Source organism: Onthophagus taurus, chromosome 1 (assembly GCF_036711975.1).
Source record: "Onthophagus taurus isolate NC chromosome 1, IU_Otau_3.0, whole genome shotgun sequence".
NCBI lineage: Eukaryota > Metazoa > Arthropoda > Insecta > Coleoptera > Scarabaeidae > Onthophagus > Onthophagus taurus.
In genome coordinates this window covers 42,286,137-42,306,348 of record NC_091966.1, presented here as the reverse complement: position 1 = coordinate 42,306,348, position 20,212 = coordinate 42,286,137, and the positions used below count along the sequence as shown (strand labels likewise).

The 20,212-nt window shown below is 31.3% G+C and overlaps 2 protein-coding genes across 2 annotated transcripts in view; both read right to left on the bottom strand.

Annotated features, from left to right (window-relative positions):
* The window catches only part of LOC111420132 (uncharacterized), a 73,616-nt gene extending 65,180 nt beyond the window's left edge, over positions 1-8,436 (bottom strand). Inside the window, exons 1-3 of the mRNA XM_071195688.1 lie at positions 8,383-8,436; positions 5,380-5,617; positions 4,457-5,014 (exon numbers count right to left, since the gene is read on the bottom strand). Of these exons, the coding sequence (XP_071051789.1) occupies positions 4,457-5,014; positions 5,380-5,617; positions 8,383-8,436 (850 nt within the window). The remainder of the gene's footprint in view (positions 1-4,456; positions 5,015-5,379; positions 5,618-8,382) is intronic.
* A 2,534-nt stretch (positions 8,437-10,970) lies between these two features.
* Positions 10,971-20,124, bottom strand: LOC111417093 (P[[i]]-sensitive XPR1 orthologue). Its single transcript, XM_023049272.2, has 10 exons — positions 19,923-20,124; positions 19,712-19,865; positions 19,285-19,535; positions 18,968-19,229; positions 12,307-12,674; positions 12,106-12,253; positions 11,743-11,937; positions 11,518-11,687; positions 11,326-11,459; positions 10,971-11,274 (listed from the first exon to the last, which is right to left on the bottom strand). Exons 1-10 carry the CDS (start codon positions 19,989-19,991, stop codon positions 11,040-11,042), a joined length of 1,986 nt encoding a protein of 661 aa, XP_022905040.1. The 5' UTR covers positions 19,992-20,124; the 3' UTR covers positions 10,971-11,039.
* Between the last annotated feature and the right edge of the window lie 88 nt (positions 20,125-20,212).

Sequence of the window (20,212 nt, the reverse complement as noted above, 5' to 3'; positions counted from 1 at the left end):
TCCATGTCATTTTGACATATTCTTAATTTTTATAAAATGTCTTAACATTTGTGACAAAAACGAAAATATAATAAAATTAAATCAAAAATTAAGGTTGGTATTAATATTTAAAAATTAAATTGCTATCTTCAGTGTTGCTAACTTCGGGTTCAATGTTTTTTATTTTAACTTTTTTGTTTTTTGGGACAAGTGCGTCATCTTTGGACTCATTTTAAAGGTTTTTTAATAAAGAATACATCATGAGAGAACACCATGAATTTGTCCATTTGTCTATTATATGATAACTAACTTCAGGTTTAAAATGTCAACCTCAATTTTGACATATTTGTAATCTTCATTAAAAATCCTTTAAAATGAGTACAAACACGACGTATTTATCTTCAATATTAGTGAAGTTATGGTCAATTTCCGGTTAAGAATGTCAACGTCAATTTTGATATATTTGTAATCGTCGTGAAAAATCCTTTAAAATGAGTCCAAACATGATACGTTTAATTCCAATATTACTCGAGATATAAGAATTTCCGGTTTGAAATGTCAATGTCATTTTGACATATTCCTAATTTTTATAAAATGTCTTAATAGTTGTCACAAAAACAAAATATAATAAAAAAAATAAAAAATTAAGGTTGGTATTAATATTTAAAAATTAAATTGCTATCTTCATTGTTGCTAACTTCAGGTTTAATGCTTTTTATTCTAACTTTTTTGTTTCTTGAGATAAGTACGTCATCTTTGGACTCATTTTAAAGGTTTTTTAATGAAGATGATAAATATGTCAAAAGTGACGTTGACGTTTCAAACCGGAAGTGATTGTATCTCCATTAATATCAAAGTTAAATATGTCGAGTTTGGACTCATTTTAAAGGATTTTTTATAAAGTTGACAAATATGTCAAAATTGATAGTTGAAGGATCAAACTTTTTGGTTTTTTGAGATAAATGCGTCATGTTTGGACTCACTTTAAAGGTTATTTTATGAAAATTACGAAGATAATAAAATTAAAGTTAACATTGATAACTAAAAAGATTTTTTCACGATTAAACTAACTTCAGTTATAAAACTTCTATTATATGATAACTAACTTCAGGTTTAAAATCTCAACCTCAATTTTGACATATATTTAATCTTCATTAAAAATCCTTTAATATGAGTACAAACACCACCTATTTATCTTCAATATTAATAAAGTTATGGTCAACTTCCGGTTAAGAATGTCAACGTCAATTTTGACATATTTGTAATCGTCGTGAAAAATCCTTTAAAATGAGTCCAAACATGATACGTTTAATTCCAATATTACTCGAGATATAACAATTTCCGGTTTGAAATGTCAACGTCATTTTGACATATTCTTAATTTTTATAAAATGTCTTAACATTTGTGACAAAAATATAATAAAATTAAATCAAAAATTAAGGTTGGTATTAATATTTAAAAATTAAACTGCTATCTTCATTGTTGCTAACTTCAGGTTTAATGCTTTTTATTCTAACTTTTTTGTTTTTTGGGATAAGTACGTCTTCTTTGGACTCATTTTAAAGGTTTTTTAATGAAGATGATAAATATGTCAAAAGTGACGTTGACGTTTCAAACCGGAAGTGATTGTATCTCCATTAATGTCAAAGTTAAATATGTCGAGTTTGGATTCATTTTAAAGGATTTTTTATAAAGTTGACAAATATGTCAAAATTGATAGTTGGAGGATCAAACTTTTTGGTTTTTTGAGATAAATGCGTCATGTTTGGACTCACTTTAAAGGTTATTTTATGAAAATTACGAAGATAATAAAATTAAAGTTAACATTGATAACTAAAAAGATTTTTTCACGATTAAACTAACTTCAGTTATAAAACTTCTATTATATGATAACTAACTTCAGATTTAAAATCTCAACCTCAATTTTGACATATATTTAATCTTCATTAAAAATCCTTTAAAATGAGTACAAACACCACATATTTATCTTCAATATTAATGAAGTTATGGTCAACTTCCGGTTAAGAATGTCAACGTCAATTTTGACATATTTGTAATCGTAAAACGAAAATATAATAAAATTAAATCAAAAATTAAGGTTGGTATTAATATTTAAAAATTAAATTGCTATCTTCATTGTTGCTAACTTCAGGTTTAATGCTTTTTATTCTAACTTTTTTGTTTTTTGAGATAAGTACGTCTTCTTTGGACTCATTTCAAAGGTTTTTTAATGAAGATGATAAATATGTCAAAAGTGACGTTGACGTTTCAAACCGGAAGTGATTGTATCTCCATTAATATCAAAGTTAAATATGTCCAGTTTGGATTCATTTTAAAGGATTTTTTATAAAGTTGACAAATATGTCAAAATTGATAGTTGAAGTATCAAACTTTTTGGTTTTTTGAGATAAATGCGTCATGTTTGGGCTCACTTTAAAGGTTATTTTATGAAAATTACGAAGATAATAAAATTAAAGTTAACATTGATAACTAAAAAGATTTTTTCACGATTAAACTAACTTCAGTTATAAAACTTCTATTATATGATAACTAACTTCAGGTTTAAAATCTCAACCTCAATTTTGACATATATTTAATCTTCATTAAAAATCCTTTAAAATGAGTACAAACACCACATATTTATCTTCAATATTAATAAAGTTATGGTCAGCTTTCGGTTAAGAATGTCAACGTCAATTTTGACATATTTGTAATCGTCGTGAAAAATCCTTTAAAATGAGTCCAAACATGATACGTTTAATTCCAATATTACTCGAGATATAACAATTTCCGATTTGAAATGTCAATGTCATTTTGACATATTCTTAATTTTTATAAAATGTCTTAACATTTGTGACAAAAACAAAAATATAATAAAATTAAATCAAAAATTAAGGTTGGTATTAATATTTAAAAATTAAATTGCTACTTCATTGTTGCTAACTTCAGGTTTAAAGCTTTTTATTCTAACATTTTTGTTTTTTGAGATAAGTACGTCTTCTTTGGACTCATTTTAAAGGTTTTTTAATGAAGATGATAAATATGTCAAAAGTGACGTTGACGTTTCAAACCGGAAGTGATTGTATCTCCATTAATGTCAAAGTTAAATATGTCGAGTTTGGATTCATTTTAAAGGATTTTTTATAAAGTTGACAAATATGTCAAAATTGATAGTTGAAGTATCAAACTTTTTGGTTTTTTCAGATAAATGCGTCATGTTTGGGCTCACTTTAAAGGTTATTTTATGAAAATTACGAAGATAATAAAATTAAAGTTAACATTGATAACTAAAAAGATTTTTTCACGATTAAACTAACTTCAGTTATAAAACTTCTATTATATGATAACTAACTTCAGGTTTAAAATCTCAACCTCAATTTTGACATATATTTAATCTTCATTAAAAATCCTTTAAAATGAGTACAAACACCACATATTTATCTTCAATATTAATAAAGTTATGGTCAACTTCCGGTTAAGAATGTCAACGTCAATTTTGACATATTTGTAATCGTCGTGGAAAATCCTTTAAAATGAGTCCAAACATGATACGTTTAATTCCAATATTACTCAAGATATAAGCAACTTTCGATTTTAAATGTCAATGTCATTTTGACATATTCTTAATTTTTATAAAATGTTTTAATATTTGTCACAAAAATAAAAATATAATAAAATTAAATCAAAAATTAAGGTTGGTATTAATATTTAAAAATTAAATTGCTATCTTCATTGTTGCTAACTTCAGGTTTAACGCTTTTTATTCTAACTTTTTTGTTTTTTGAGATAAGTACGTCATCTTTGGACTCATTTTAAAGGTTTTTTAATGAAGATGATAAACATGTCAAAAGTGACGTTGACGTTTCAAACCGGAAGTGATTGTATCTCCATTAATATCAAAGTTAAATATGTCGAGTTTGGACTCATTTTAAAGGATTTTTTATAAAGTTGACAAATATGTCAAAATTGATAGTTGAAGGATCAAAGTTTTTTTCACGACTAAACGAATGCCACAACATATTTGATGAATGGACAAGTGTACGAAATAGACGTTATTTAAATATAAAAATTGCTAATACCGGTATTATATGTTATTTTTACCAATTTCTAAACATGAAGATTCTTACTTGGTATTGAAGCTGATTAGGGTTGGAATACCACATCTATGACGTTCCAACAACATTGTACAGCACAACAACCTTTTTTGTTGGTGACACAATCATGACAAGCTGAACTAAAAATCTGCTCTTAAAAAAATTTCCATCTGGACAAAGAAGTGGTGCATTAAACTCAACGAATCACATTAATGACACGCAAATATCATGTGCCAAAACATCGAAATATCATAAGAAACGATGAACTTGGTTAGCAAGGACGTAGTGGGGCAACATTCAACATCTAGGAGATTTAGCTTTTCCAAAACAAAGTGCTAAAGTGTACAGTGCGCAATAAAAATCACATTTACAATATATTTTACCTTCCGGTGGATTTTCAGCATAAAACCTAGGATCAGGTGGAGCAACTGCAAACTTAACCGGTTTTTCTTCAGTAACAAAACTAAACTTTGAATCCGCTCCACCGTAACTTTCTCCACTCCTTTCATAGTTATCGTTTTCAGGTTCCCTGGCCATCTGATCCCCATAATTATTCACGAAATTATCATCAAAATCATCAGTGTCTTCATCCCTAAAAGTGAAATCCGAGTCCTGTCTCGCTACGTCACCGAGAATATTGTGTAAATTCGTGTTGCCATAATCATGCGGTGAGTACTTGTGATATTTCGACGGAATATCCTGAAGCGACATATGTTTGTAGGCGTTTAGGGCTTTTGCTTTCATTGCGTTCTGCTTGCTGATAATCTCCTTTTGCATCGCCTTTAAATTGGTGGTTAGTCGGTTTCTAAACGCCTCCAATGGCATCCCGAAATACTTCTGGTCCAGCTCGAGCTCCGCTTGAGCTCGACGCGAATTGTAAATTGGAAGGAGTGGATCATCGGAAATATCGAGGTTTTTGTTTTGGTCCTCAAAGTTAATACCTGAAAATATCAAAGATATAAACAATAGAAATTTATTTCTGGTTAAAGAAACGTTTTTAAACAGTTTATCTGTATTATGTACGTAAATTTACATATCACCCGTTATCACCTCCAAGTTTCCTGTCTACAGAAAGTACTAAAAAGTAAAACCACTTTATTTAGTCATACTAGAATAAAAAAAAATTTATGTGAGTTTAAAATTTTTCAAATACTATAAATTTTTGATGATGTTAATACTTGTTGTACGATAAAAATTTCTAAATGACTCTGTTGATATACAAGACATACATTTTTCGCCCGAAACGATTAATAAGACAAAAGAATTTTCTTTGGATAAACTTAAAGAAATCTCTATAATTACTTACCCGGGTATATTTCCAAGTCGCCCAAAGCACAAACACTACATGATATGAAAATGACAAGCTTGCGGAAGGAGCTTTTCATATTGTAGCACGACGACGGTGTCACTCCATATGTTATCACACCTCTGCCATTTTCCACAACGACGATAATCGATAATTTTCCAAGCGCGCAATTGGACGACTCCGTTTTAACGTCACTCTCCGAGAATCCGAGACTTTCCGTCGTCGTCTTCTTTTCGAGCTTTCAAATTCTCTCGTCGGTCGAAAACTATCGCACCGTTTTCATTTCTCCCGAGAAAATTAAAAAGCCTCGTTTATTTACGCGACGTGTATGTGGCGAACGAGTATCGTAAATGAAATATTTAACTATATAAAGTTAACGACTTTGATAAGAACTTCATTTACCCGGTTAATACGATGAAAATAAATTATGGTAACGTTCGGTTTATAAAGAATTTTTGTAAAATACTCTTTCAACGTAGGAATTTTTTATATTATCTTTAACGTTTTCTGACTTATAAATTTATATATGTATATTTTTAAACTATAACACCTATAAAGAAAAGTTTTTAATCTTTTATGGTTATAAAAATCAAAATTATGTCTTTCGTGTTATAAACTTTTTAATGTGCAATATTACAGTTTAATTGAGAGAAATCCTCGGAAAAAAGTTGCTAGATGTTGTATTAAGGATTATTAGCTTTATTAGAAAATTAATGATGAAAATGTAGTAAAAATGCAACAAAAACAGCAATGACAAAAATTAAATCACAAGGATCTTTCAAGAAATTAATTTTATAGCGAATTTTGAAAATTGAAACATCGTAAATTTTTTCAAAACTTCAAATATTGTTTTCTCAAAAACTAAAAGTTATTTTTCAAAACGGGTTAGTTCATTGGAAAGAGGACACTTTTATTAACACTTTGGGAAATTTTCATACTCATATTCCAAGAAATGGATTTTATACGAATTTTTAAAACTTAATCGGCGAAAATTGCAAAAATTGGAAAAAATTGTCGATTATTTCAAAAATTTATTTCTCAAGAACTGAAAGTGATTTTTCAAAACGGCTTTTTGCATTAAAAAGAGGATACTTTATTTAATAATTGGTGATATTTCCACAAGGGTCCTTCAAGAAATGAATTTTATAGCGAATTTTGAAAGTTATCGATGAAAATTGCAACATCAAAAATTTTAGAAAAACTTTAAATACTGTTTTCTCAAAAACTAAAAGTTATTTTTCAAAACGGGTTGGTTCATTGGAAAGAGGACACTCTTATTAACACTTTGGGAAATTTTCAAACTCATATTCCAAGAAATGGATTTTATACGAATTTTTAAAACTTAATCGGTGAAATTTGCAAAATCCGAAAAAATTGTCAATCATTTCAAAAATTTATTTCTTAAGAACTAAAAGTGGTTTTTCAAAATGGCTTTTTGCATTAAAAAGAGGATACTTTAATTAATAATTGGTTATATTTTCACAAGGATCCTTCAAGAAATTAATTTTATAGCAAATTTTGAAAATTATCGATAAAAATTGCAACACCGAAAATTTTATCAAAACTTCAAATACTGTTTTTTCAAAAACTAAAAGTTATTTTTCAAAACGGGTTAGTTCATTGGAAAGAAGACACTTTTACTAACACTTTGGAAAATTTTCAAACTCATATTCCGAGAAGTGGATTTTATACAAATTTTTAAAACTTAATCGGCGAAAATTGCACAATTCGAAAAAATTGTCGATTATTTCAAAAATTTTTTTATCAAGAACTAAAAGTAATTTTTCAAAACGCCTTTTTGCATTAAAAAGAGAATACTATAATTAATAATTGGTGATATTTCCACAAGGATCCTTCAAGAAATTAATTTTACAGCGAATTTTGAATGTTATCGAAGAAAATTGGAACATCGAAAATTTTATCAAAACTTTAAATATTGTTTTCTCAAAAACTAAAAGTTATTTTTCAAAACGTGTTGGTTCATTGGAAAGAGGACACTCTTATTAACGCTTTAGGAAATTTTCATTCTTATATTCCAAGAAATGGATTTTATACGAATTTTTAAAACTTAATCGGCGAAAATTGCAAAAATTTGAAAAAATTGTCGATTATTTCAAATTTTTTTTTCTCAAGAACTAAAAGTGATTTTTCAAAACAGCTTTTTGCATTAAAAAGAGGATACTTTAATTAATAATTGGTGATATTTCCACAAGGATCCTTCAAGAAATTAATTTTATAGCCAATTTTGAAAATTATCGATGAAAATTGCAACATCGAAAATTTTATCAAAACTTCAAATACTGTTTTCTCAAAAACTAAAAATTATTTTTCAAAACTGGTTGGTTCATTGGAAAGAGGACAATCTTATTAGCACTTTGGGAAATTTTCATACTCATATTCCAAGAAATGGATTTTATACGAATTTTTAAAACTTAATCGGCGAAAATTGCAAAATTCAAAAAAATTGTTGATCATTTCAAAAATTTATTTTTCAAGAACTGAAAGTGATTTTTCAAAACGGCTTTTTGCATTAAAAAGAGGATACTTTAATTAATAATCAAAAGTGATAACAGCGACAGTTCTGTTAATAATGAATGTGATTATGAATTACAAGCGAAGAGAAGAAAACTAGACGAAACTGCAACAAGAGATTTTATGTATCGTATTGGGATTTTTACAATGAGGTTGCTAACGACAAACCTGATATAAATAAAGCTGATACCGGATATCAGTTTCACCACTACTTCAGAGTATCTAAAACAGCAATTTCAAATTTTTTCCCAAAAGTATACAACGATATACGAAAGCCTTGATAATAATGCAGTTCAATGTAATCCCTCATCTAATAGCAATGATACATTTTATTCTCGGCAAACTTTCCTGTAAATTCAAAATATAAAGAGATCTGTCAAGAATATTTCAAAGCCAGGGTCTACAACAGGGAGATGGGCTGTCATGTCTATTTTTTAACACAAAGATAGTAAGAGATGCAGGATTTCAAACATCTGGAACAATATTTAATAAGTCAACGCAGATTTTGGCATTCGCCGACGACATAGATACTATAGGAGGCCTTTACAAGATTGAAAACGCAGTTAGAGAAGATAAATTTTGATAAATTTTATAAAGATCAAGTATATGGTGGCAAAGACTGACGATGGAAACAAACCAAAACATTTGGAAGTTGAGGATGATCAGTCTAAGCCAACAAATGCTTCTGTGGGCTTATAAACAACTTCACATCTAAACTACCAAAATAATCTTACATAAATCCTTAATACAACCAGAATGGGTCAAAAACATGGGCTTTAGTGCAGAAAGATTAAGAGGGGGTAAGAAGATTCGAGAGATAGTTAAATTTATCAAAGTGCAAAGGTTGACATGAATTGGCCAAGTAGCCAGAATGGATATACCTGTGAGTAGAAGATCTAAAAAATATTCAAAATGAGTTTAAAGTTATTTAAAACCCCAAAATTTGTTCAAAATCATTTAATAAGAATGTGTCTAAAAGTATGTAAACTTATCTAATTATTTAAAATTGCAAAAATTTGTTTAAACTTGGCTTAACATTCACAAAATTTTATAACATTTATTCAAATTTGATGAAACCTTTACAAAATTGTCTAAATTTGTTCAAAATTGTGAACATAAACGTGAAAAAATGGTTTATAATGATCAATGATTGCAAAATTTGTTCAAATTCATCCAAACTTTTACAAAATTGTCTAAAATGATTCAAATTGTTTAAAATTAGATACTAGAAGTACTATTAGTACTAACATTAAACCTAGAACTAGAAACTTTCGAGTTTTGCCGAGCGTCTTTTGAAAAAGCGTTTGACTTTTTCGAACCTATAACTACTGTTAGTACTATAGTAGCCTTAGACATCAGTTTTAACGCCTAGATTGAAATTCTAACATCGTTTGACAACTTTAGGCATATTTTGATAATTTTAGACAAGTTTTGGTTAGTTTAGGCAACGTTGAATAATTTTATACATCTTCAGAAAAATTTGGATAATTTTCGAGAAGCTTACCGATACCGATGCGCGATGGACCAATGTAAATAATTTAATTATAATAATAATACTTTATTGAGCCAAACAAATACAGAATACCTAAACAACAAAATAACAAGAGCAGAAAAGGCAAAATTCATAATTCACTGATTTAACTTTAACCCTATAAGGTCGGCAAAAAAGATAGGACCAAGTATAGATCCCTGCGCAACACCAGCAAACAATTCAATAGAATTAGAATACTGTGACTTCACCTTAACCGCCTGCGTTCTATCAAACAGATAACTCTTAAACAATGAATCAGCACACTCAGACACACCAACAAATTTAAGAATAACCAATAAAAGGTTGTGATTTAAGATATCATATGCCTTAATAAAGTCAAGCAACACAAGCAAAGTTGATTTACCAGCATCAAGAGCTCTATATATATCAGCATTTAAGTCAAGAAGCGCTGTGTCATAGCTATATTGACACCTAAAACCAGATTGTTTATCAGGTAGTATATTATAAGTATCTAAAACGATCTTAGTTGCTCCGTCATAATTTTCTCTAACACTTTAGACAAAAGCGGAAGGATGGTAATACGTCTCAAATCTTTAAACTCTTTAACTGGTTTCATTTTAGGAACAGGAGTCACCAGACCACATTTCCATGTCTTAGGATAAACCGATATTATCAGACAAAAGTTGAAAATATTACAGAGAACACTCAAAATACAAAAAACACAACCTAACCATATCTAGAGAAATATCATCCGAGCCAACACTAGTAGACTTAAACAAAAGCAGATACCGTTCAATAGAATCCACGGACACTTCCTTGAAGGTAAAAGGAGTACAGTCAGCATTTAATTGATTGGTATGATAGAAAGTTAATAAATCCGAGTCAGGCTTTATAACAATATCAGCAACAGATTTAGAATAAAAGAAGTTAACACTATCAGGGAAAATTTTGGAAAAATGTTGATTATTTTAGATAATATTACACATGCTTAGACAAATTTAAATAATTATAGGCAAATTTTGCGCTTTGAAACAATTTTGGGCAAATTTAGATAATATTAGACACATTTTGACAAATTCAGATAATTTTGTGCATGTTTAGTCTAGTAAATAACAATAAATATAAACAATTTTAGATTCAATTTAATCATTTTAGACAATTTTATAAAATTTTTTCAAAATCTAGATAAGTTTAAATACATTTTGATCATTTTGAACTATTTTGTAAAATTTTGGTCATTATAGACATAAACAATTTTGTACAAGTTGGGCCACGTTTAGATAATTTTAGCCACATTTTAGACAAATTTAAGTAATTTTAGACATATTATGATCATTTTGGTCAATTTTGTAAAGTTTAAACAATTTTAGACTCTGTTTGATCAGTTTGGACAATTTTAGACCTTAGGATTTCGGTAATGATGCCAAGATCATGAGAGATTTAACTTCCAGTCATTGCAAAATTTGAATTTCCTACCATTGCAGATATTCTATATTGAAGGCTGAATGGGGTTGGGATAGACAAATTTGGAAGGAACTGTCACTGGAGTAACTTTAAAAAAAGCATATTAAACATCATATTAAATTTAATTTGTACATTTAAAAAGCAATAATTAACAACAATCTTTCGAAATCAATCAATTATCAACATCATCAGTTGATTCCCCCTCAAGCATCAACCTTTGTTCTTGCTTTCTCTTAATCCTTTTTTTCTTCCTGTTTATGACCCCATCATCCTCATCCATCATCCGTATAATCAACATTTGATCCGAACAATCCATCGGGGCCACAGAAATATCTCTAACAGCTCTAAATTTTCCACAATTATTAAGGTGTTCATTTTCCAATCGGAAATAATTCCAAACAAATCTCCTAAAAGATTTTTCTGAGAATAATTTGCACTTGATTAAGAGTAAATTTTACCTAAATATTTCTAACGGTGCAAGAATGGTCACCATGAGATCTCCATGGACATAGCCTAATTCAGTAAGGGACATTGAAAAAGCCCAGCCGAAACGTAGTATAAAATCTTCTATTATTGCGAAGTAATAAAACCACTACAAAAAATTATGAACAAGTTATTGCGGGTTGATTAAAAGCGAGGATTTAACTGACTGTTGAAGAATAGACGACTTCTTCTCGTAAAAATTTATTGTCACCCGCTTTCGAATCTAACAACCCCCAATCCAATTTGATATCCCAAGTGTAGGCGTAACACGAGCTGATTAGCGACGAACTGATCCAAAAATAAAAAAAGGGATTCTCCATCATAGACTGATAATTATCTAAAAATTATTTTTAGATAAAAATTTACATTAAACTGAGTTAATTTATTTTTACCCGAGTAAACATTCAATAAAGTGGTGAAGGTCATAACAAAAAAAGACGTAGCATACTTGGCAGCGTTCGCAAGATGTGGAAACGCTTCTCGAGTGTCTCTGTATCTCCTCAAACATTGCGCAAACCTAAACCACGGAGGCAAACATGCTATAAACAGCCGGAGGAAGATCCGCTTTTCCACGCAACCGGTCCAATCTGTAAAACGCATCTTAAACGGAATAAGAAATAATTTGAACGTTCAAATTTTTTTCTAAAAAGGGCTACAAAGCGATCAATGAACTCTATTCTTTATAATTAAAATGACCTAATTGGGTGTAAAATTATAAAACTATAAAACAATCGGAAAACAAAAAAATCATTTACCTTTAGCCGTATACCAATCACCAATTGAAATATAAAAACAAATTATAAATTGGATATCGCTAAAAAGTGGAATCAAACTAACGAGTTGATCCGCCATCCAAAAATCGGCGAAATTTACATAAAAAAATGGAGCTAAAAGAATCCTCCCCTAAAAGAATCAACAAAATTAATACAAATTTTGAATTATTATTTTAATATTACCAAAACTTTTAACGCCCAAAATCTAGCGGCGTGTCGAAACGTTTTCGTCGGGTTCAACAAAAACGCCAACATCAATCCGAATAAAACCAAAGGATTTACGTAAGCGGGAATGCCAAGTTCAGTGCTGTAGATGAAACTTAAAACGGATAACGTCCAAACCACGCCGAAAATCGATGCCATTTCGATCACGTGTTGTTCGGAGAGGTGGTTTCTCGGATCCAATTCGAATATTAACACGTGATTAACCCCCGATGATCTCCAACCGTAAATGTTTACCCCCCAAAGAAACATGGAAAGGATTATAAGTAGGGGGCCTCGGTATAAACGACAAGCTACTCTCCAATCATCTTTTCCTTGACGGAAAATTCCTGAAAGTAAATAATATCATAATAGAAATGTTTCATAAAAAGGTGTTAGCCCTTTGATAAATATCTAATTGAAAAAAATTATTAAAGTATAAATATAAAGGAAATAATTGCGAAATATCTTTTTGTAAATATTAACTAATATATTATTGTAAATGATGATAAAACTAGAACTAACACTAGACCTAGAACTAGAAACACAGAATAACAACTGAAACTAACACTAGCACTCCAGGTGACCCTAGATACCATTTGCGCTTGGCTAAGGGAGAGAACCTCTCAATAAACCTGCAAAAGACAATTGTTGTGCCCTTCACCAGGAAACGAAAGTTGGATGGACTAATCCGCCCAACTATCCAAGGTGAAGAAATTCCTTTCTCAAAGGAAGTCAAATATCTAGGAGTAATCCTAGACAAAACCCTGTCATGGAATGGACATTTGCAGGGAGTTTTGCACAAAACTAGACTATCCTTGTGGAGTTGCCGCAGTCTTTGTGGAAAAAATTGGGGTCTTACCCCTGAAAGGTTGTACTGGCTCTGTGCGACTCTGGTTAGACCTATGATCACATACGAAGTAGCAGCCTGGTATAGGAAAGTCCGACAGACTTCAGTTATCTCTGGTCCGATAGGCACAACGCCAACTCTAGCAATGGAGGTTCTGCTTGGCCTATCTCCTCTGCATTTGTATACAGTGTCTCAGTGAGACCGGTCATTAGACGTTTCTGGGGTTCTGGCCAAACAAAAAATTTGAGAATGCAGATTTAAGTATTATCAATTACGTTCTCTTCATCTAAAATATTTTCAGATTTCTAGCACTTCCGGTTATACCGGAAGTCGCCACCTACTTTATTTTTTTAAATGGAATACCCTGTATATTTTTACACATTTTGATTTGTCTATTTTGAAGGTTTATAAATAACTTTACTTTTTGCAATTTGATTCGGCCGTTCTCGAGTTATTCGATTTTTTCTAGAAAAATCTGCTCCAGTGGACAGTTGTTCAAAAAATCATAGAACACTCAATTTTTGAGATATCAATTTAAGATTCAGAACATGCTTAAACAACATGATGGAGTATGTTTTGGTGCCGAGAACGGCTGTCTAGATCGTTTGGTCACTTTACTATGACACGTTAACTTTTCGAAATTTGGAAGCACTATTTTTTAACTTAATTTTTTTAAATGGCACCCCCCATATTTTATTACTTAGTCGTCTTCGGCGTCTTATTTTACATCTTTTATATTGCATATGTCCTATGCCTAACATTAATAGTTTGAGAAATAATTAGGGTTTTTTGAAAAATGCTCACATATCATATCGATATTAACCTAGTGTGCCATGGAAAACAAATGTTTAATGACTTATTGACAAACGTCAAAGTCTGATTTACGTTGTTTGATGCTTGTGAGTCTGAAACCAGGTAAAATGGATATTAATAACGTAAATAATGTTTATACATATAAAGAAATCCATAATTTATTTTTTGTGCACGTAAAATGTGCTACAAAGTTCTTAGTAGAACTTGCAGAATGTTTAATGAAAATTATCCGCATTTACCTCCGATGACAAAAGATAAATTTAGAAGAATAGAAGCAAATTTTTTGCATTTTGGACGAATTAATCACGTGTTAAACTGACCAAAAAATGTAGTAGATAATGCAACGGAAGAGGTGAATGCCTTGGCTTATTTCGAGCCCAGTCCCAACACCTCAATTCGAGCTGCCAAAGAAGATCTAGGAATCATACTACGAACTTTGTCGCGCTTTTTATGCATAAAAAATAAAGTAAGAATTTCTTAATTTGTGTAAATATTACTTTCGTTATTGTTATCGATTTTAACTCTTTTCAGTACTAATATTAAGGGACATAACAGATAATTATTTGCTCACATGCATCAAGTGAGGTAAACAAGTGAGTCTTTGACAAGAACTCATTGAGAAGGCTTGTTTTTCATGGCACACTAGGCTAAATATCCATATGATATATGTGCATTTTTCAAAAAACCCTAATTATCTCCTAAACTATTAATGTTAGGTATGGGACATATGGGATATAAAAGATGTAGAATGAGACGCCGAAGACGACTAAGTAATAAAATATGGGGGGTGCCATTTAAAAAAATGAAGTTATGGTACGTCCAAATTTTGAAAAGTTAACGTGCCATAGTAACGTGACCAAACGTTCTAGACAGCCGTTCTCGGCACCAAAACATACTTCATCATGTTGTTTAAGCATATTCTGAATCCTAAATTGATATCCCAAAAATCGAGTGTTCTCTGATTTTTTGAACAAATGTCTGCTGGAGCAGATTTTTCTAGAAAAATTCGAATAACTCGAGAATGGCCGAATCAAATTGCAAAAAGTAAACTTATTTATAAACCTTGAAAACAGACAAATCCAAATATGTAAAAATATACAGGGTGTTCCATTTAAAAAAATAAAGTAGGTGGCGACTTCCCGTATAACCGAAAGTGCAAGAAATCTGAAAATATTTTAGTTGAAGAGATCGTAATTGATAATACTTAAGTCTGAATTCTCAAATTTTTATTTTCGCCAGAACCCCAGAAACATCTAATGACCGGTCTCGCTGAGACACCCTGTATAAAGGAAATAATTGCGAAATATCTTTTTGTAAATATTAGCTAATATATTATTGTAAATTATGACAAAACTAGAACTAACACTAGATTTAGAACTAACACTTGACCTAGAACTAGATATATTCGAGTTTAGCCGTGCGTCTCTCAAGACGGCTAAACCCGATTGTTTCTAGTTTTAGGTTTGGTGTTAGTTCTAGCTTTCATTCATGATTGTCATTTATTGTATCAGAGTATCTTATACAGGTGGTCAAAAATACTATTACCGTTTCTCCCTATTCAACCGTAAGAAAGTCGAAAATTTGATATGGAACGCCCTATATTTTATTAGCTTACCCGAGGGGGAATTTAATTCTCTACAATTTATCTATAAACATTCCTATACCTATTTATTGTAGTTTCTCTCATATTGTGAAATTTATCAAAACATGCAGGAAATGCAGGGAAACATTTGTATTTTTATTAGAAGGCCATGACATTTTGACAGTCTTTCGTTTAATTTATGTCTATTATTATTTCTAAAACAAAAAATTAATGACAAAAATTAGATTTGGATAAAAATATAAATTTGTTATTAAATTGAATTTGGAAATGTAATAAAATACGATAAAATATTTATTTCGTTGTCTTCATCACTGGTGACCGGAAATATGTGGTCAATACAAAATAAATTTCAAATATCGGCGTTGGAATGATCTGCCGTGATGTTCAATGACTTATACCCGTCGTCAAATGTAGCTAATGACGACAATAATACAAACATAGACCAAAAACTGTCAAAATTCCATAGCTTTCTAATAAAAAATCTGCATTTCGTGCATGTTTTAATAAATTTCCCAATATGAGGCAAACTACAATAAATAGGTATAGGAATGTTTATAGATAATTTATAGAGAATTAAATTCCTTTTCTGATAGGCTAAAAAAATATGGGGCGTTCCATTTAAAATTTTCGACTTTCTTGCCATTGAATATGGAGAAACAGTAATTCAATTTTAGACCAACCTGTATAAGATACTCCGATACAACAAATGACAATCTATTTAACAGCATCTGAAGTGTAATCGTGCACATTGTAGATCTTTTTGAATGAACGTTGGCAGAGGTATGGAGATTTAAAGAACATGTTGAAATTTAGCTTAAAACCAAAATAACTCGAAAACGAAAAACGCTAGGTACCAATATCTATAATTTATCAAACTCAACCTATTTTCACGTACAATGAAATGGTGTAATAAAAACTATAGCGTACCATTTAAAATAGCGACGTTATGGTTTACTTCCGGTAGACCGGCAGTGGCGGCCAACTTGAAAATATTTTAGATCGGAAGTTCCGAATGAACAACCTAGGCTACCAAAATTTCAAAGCTCTACGAATAGTGAAAACTGAAAAGCTGCCTGAAAAAGTTCTATCGAACCAGTTACGTGAGACACGCTGTATACAATAACCTAGCGTTGAAATCAACTAAAGCTATCATTAGTACTAACTCTACTACTAAAATTGGAAAAGACAACGACGTTATGAATGTGAAAAGTAAGCGACTCAACGTTAAAAAAAAAAGAAAACAAGCGCAAAACTTTACAAACTGAACATACAGCGACGTAAAGAATCAAATAGCTTCAAACTGAACACGAACGAGGCTGCAACGATGAGCAATAGGATTCATTTAGAGGAGATGTTAGGGGAGAAAAGTCTCTGGGGAGAAAGGATCTAAAGAAAGTCGGAATAGAATGGTTCTGATAGAAATGGTTAGAAATCTTATAGGAAAATTCAAGAACGCAGGACCAGATATAAGTCATTTCGAAACATGGAAAAGTGAACGCATTGAAGGACGAATTCCAGGAAACGGAGAATCTCAGGAACCAAACAGAAAGTAAAAGATAGTACCAGAAAATAAATAGTAATCAAGGGGAATTTAAACCAAAAACATCAATGTGTACAGATGCCCACGGAGATATTGTCGGAACAAGATAAGATAATGTACTGGTGACTGGAACTCTATAGAAGTAAATTGGTAGATGGTAAGGAGGGCGAGAGCTATAGCCCCTGACTAAACCTAACAGATTTAATGGCAACCTAATAACATGGTAATATATGGTAACATAATATCCGAGAATTGCTACGTTTAGAATTTATGATATATACTGACAATATCTGGTTTATGAATTTTAGGTAATCCATAAAGTCTCAGTGGTAGTAAATGTGTGAAACTGAAATTACTCTACATTTCACCAATTCTTTCATTTTCCTTACTATCTTCTTAGTCGGGTCCTACTTAATTTTCTTGTAAATGGCTGGATCTACATCAGCTTATCGTGGCTTTCTTTCCTATCCATGACCACAGCGGCATTCCTATTGTCTACTGGTAGAACGATGATATCTGCTTTTTTCTCCAATCGTCCGGAATGCTCTTCGTGGTACTGAAATGGTGATACTGCAATTTCTGCAGATTTTGACCAATTCTTTCATTTTCCTTACTATCTTCTTAGTTGGGTCCTACTTAATTTTCTTGTAAGTGGCTAGATCTTAAAGTCTCATCAGCTTATCGTGGCTTTCTTTCCTTTCCATGACCACTACGGCATTCCTATTGTCTACTGGTAAAACGATAATATCTGCCTTTTTCTCTAATCATCCAGAATGCCCTTGGTGGTACTGGAATTTCTGCAGATTTTACCAATTCTTTCATTTTCCTTACTACCTTCTTAGTTGGGTCCTACTTAATTTTCTTGTAAGTGGCTGGATCATAAAGTCTCATCAGCTCATTGTAGCTTTCTTTCCTGTCCATGACCACGGCGGCATTCTTATTGTCTACTGGTAGAACGATGATATCTGCTTTTTTCTCCAATCGTCCGGAATGCTCTTCGTGGTACTGAAGTGGTGATACTGCAATTTCTGCAAATTTTTACCAATTCTTTCATTTTCCTTACTAGTTTCTTAGTTGGGCCCTACTTAATTTTCTTGTAAGTGGCTGGATCCTAAAGTCTCATCAGCTTATAGTTGTATTCTTTCCTATCTATGACCACGCCGGCATTCTGATTATTTACTGGTAAAATGATAATATCTGCTTTTTTTCTCTAATCGTCCGGAATGTCTTTGGTGGTACTGAAATAGTGATACTGGAATTTCTACACAATTCACCAATTCTTTCATTTTCCTTACTATATTCTCAGTTGGGTGTTACTTAATTGTTTTATAAGTGGCTGGATCATAAAAACTCATCAGCTTATCGTCATATTCTTCCTTTATTATTATTATTTGTTATATCTGCACTTTTTTCTCTAATTGTCCGGCGTGCCATTCTTTCATTAACTGTCAGATATGATTTTGTTCCGCGAATAGCTGCTTTTGTTTCGCAGATGAATTCCTTCTGGTAGAAGTGCTTGTTCTATCCTAATCAAAATCCTACAGGCAGCAGCAAAGTCAATGTGGTATTTCACCGTAAGGAAGGATCTTCATAAGAAGTGTGTAACTATTCGTGTGCGTCTTCTAGTTTCATCCCTCATCTACCTACCTAATGACTAACACATTCAAGAAAGGTAACTGTTTTACAGATTCTATTTCATAGTAAATTTGATCATGGTGTGTTGAGAATTCAATTGGTTTAAAAACCCAACCCAATCCGAAAGTTTCTAAGTCTAGTGTTAGTTCTAGTTTAGTAATTTCAAGATTTTAGAGGCAATATTGCATTTCCTTAAATATACCTGATAATATCACAGTTACTAAAAGTATAGTAAAAGAACCGGTAAATAGCCCAACTTTAAAAGTAATCCACGGGCTTTGTTTTTCCCCCAGTGGAGGTACCCTCAACCTCTTCATCGCTCTTTGACGATCACCCCCCTCTATATACTGCGTCACGGTGCTTTCCGTTTCCCTTATTATTCGATCTATATCTTTGTTCATGTAAAAATGAGAATTCTCCACGTGATTCACTCTCCATCTTGCACCTACCTCCGAAGACAACAGCTACAAGAATTAAATGAGTATTTAAAAAAATTAATTTTAAAGCATTATCAGCAACCTTATCGTGTTTTTTTAATATTTTACGGAATCCCGTAAAATTTAAGTTTTGATAGTTTTGCAGGAGAATAAGACTTAAGTAAAATTCGCTAAACGCCAGTTTGAGTTCTTGTAATTTACGAAGTGGTACGTTTTTTTTCCGGAGAAGTTTTTGTCCTCTCGTTGACGATTTTTTCTGATTGTTATCGCTTTGAATTTCGATAATTTCACTACGTAGGCTTGCATATTTTCTAGTTGCTTCTGCTAATTTCTCTGTAACAATACAAAACGTTTCATTTCAGGCCTTGAAGGTAACACTGACACGCAACGTTATGCAAATAGAATGAAAGGAACGAGATCGTTTTCTAGGTCATTGGGAAATAACGCACGTGCGATATTAAAATAATCTCTAAAATAGAAAGGATTCATCTAAATCGATCAAATTATACCTGAATAGAAGGTATTTATTTTCGCTAATTCCTTATCACAGTAATGAAAGAATTCCTCGTCGAATTTGGCGAAGTATCTTTGAAAAACATCGGGTTCTACGTGTTCGCTCGATGGGGCCTGTTCCACCGCCGAATATAAAAGTTGCTTCATTTCCTGTACCAAAATTAAAATTAAAATCTTAATAACGCCAAATCAATGACAAAAACAAACCTCGTAATTGATGTATTGTTTGCGCCATTCCGGCGTAATGTGAGCCGATAAATGCTCGGCAAATTTCATTTTATTGTTTAGCCTCGATTCATATTTCTAATTCAACCTCACTATTTTCACTATTACTAATAATATTTGTATTTTTCTTGGAACTTACCGTCATTATGACGGTGGGGATCGACGCTTGACGTCTATCCCCCCTATTTTGACGTCGCGGTTAATACAGAAAACTTTAATTTTATAATTTTTATTTCGAAACTTAAAAATAGTTATGTATATAAATATATGAA

Excerpts from the sequence above, each read along its gene's own strand:
- LOC111417093 (XM_023049272.2), bottom strand. The coding sequence starts at position 19,991 with ATGAAATTTGCCGAGCATTTATCGGCTCACATTACGCCGGAATGGCGC. Across the intron at positions 12,254-12,306 it reads TTTGGGCGTTAAAAGTTTTG|GGGAGGATTCTTTTAGCTCC; the intron begins GTAATATTAAAA and ends TGATTCTTTTAG. Across the intron at positions 11,460-11,517 it reads AAGTCGTCTATTCTTCAACA|TGGTTTTATTACTTCGCAAT; the intron begins GTCAGTTAAATC and ends AATTTTTTGTAG.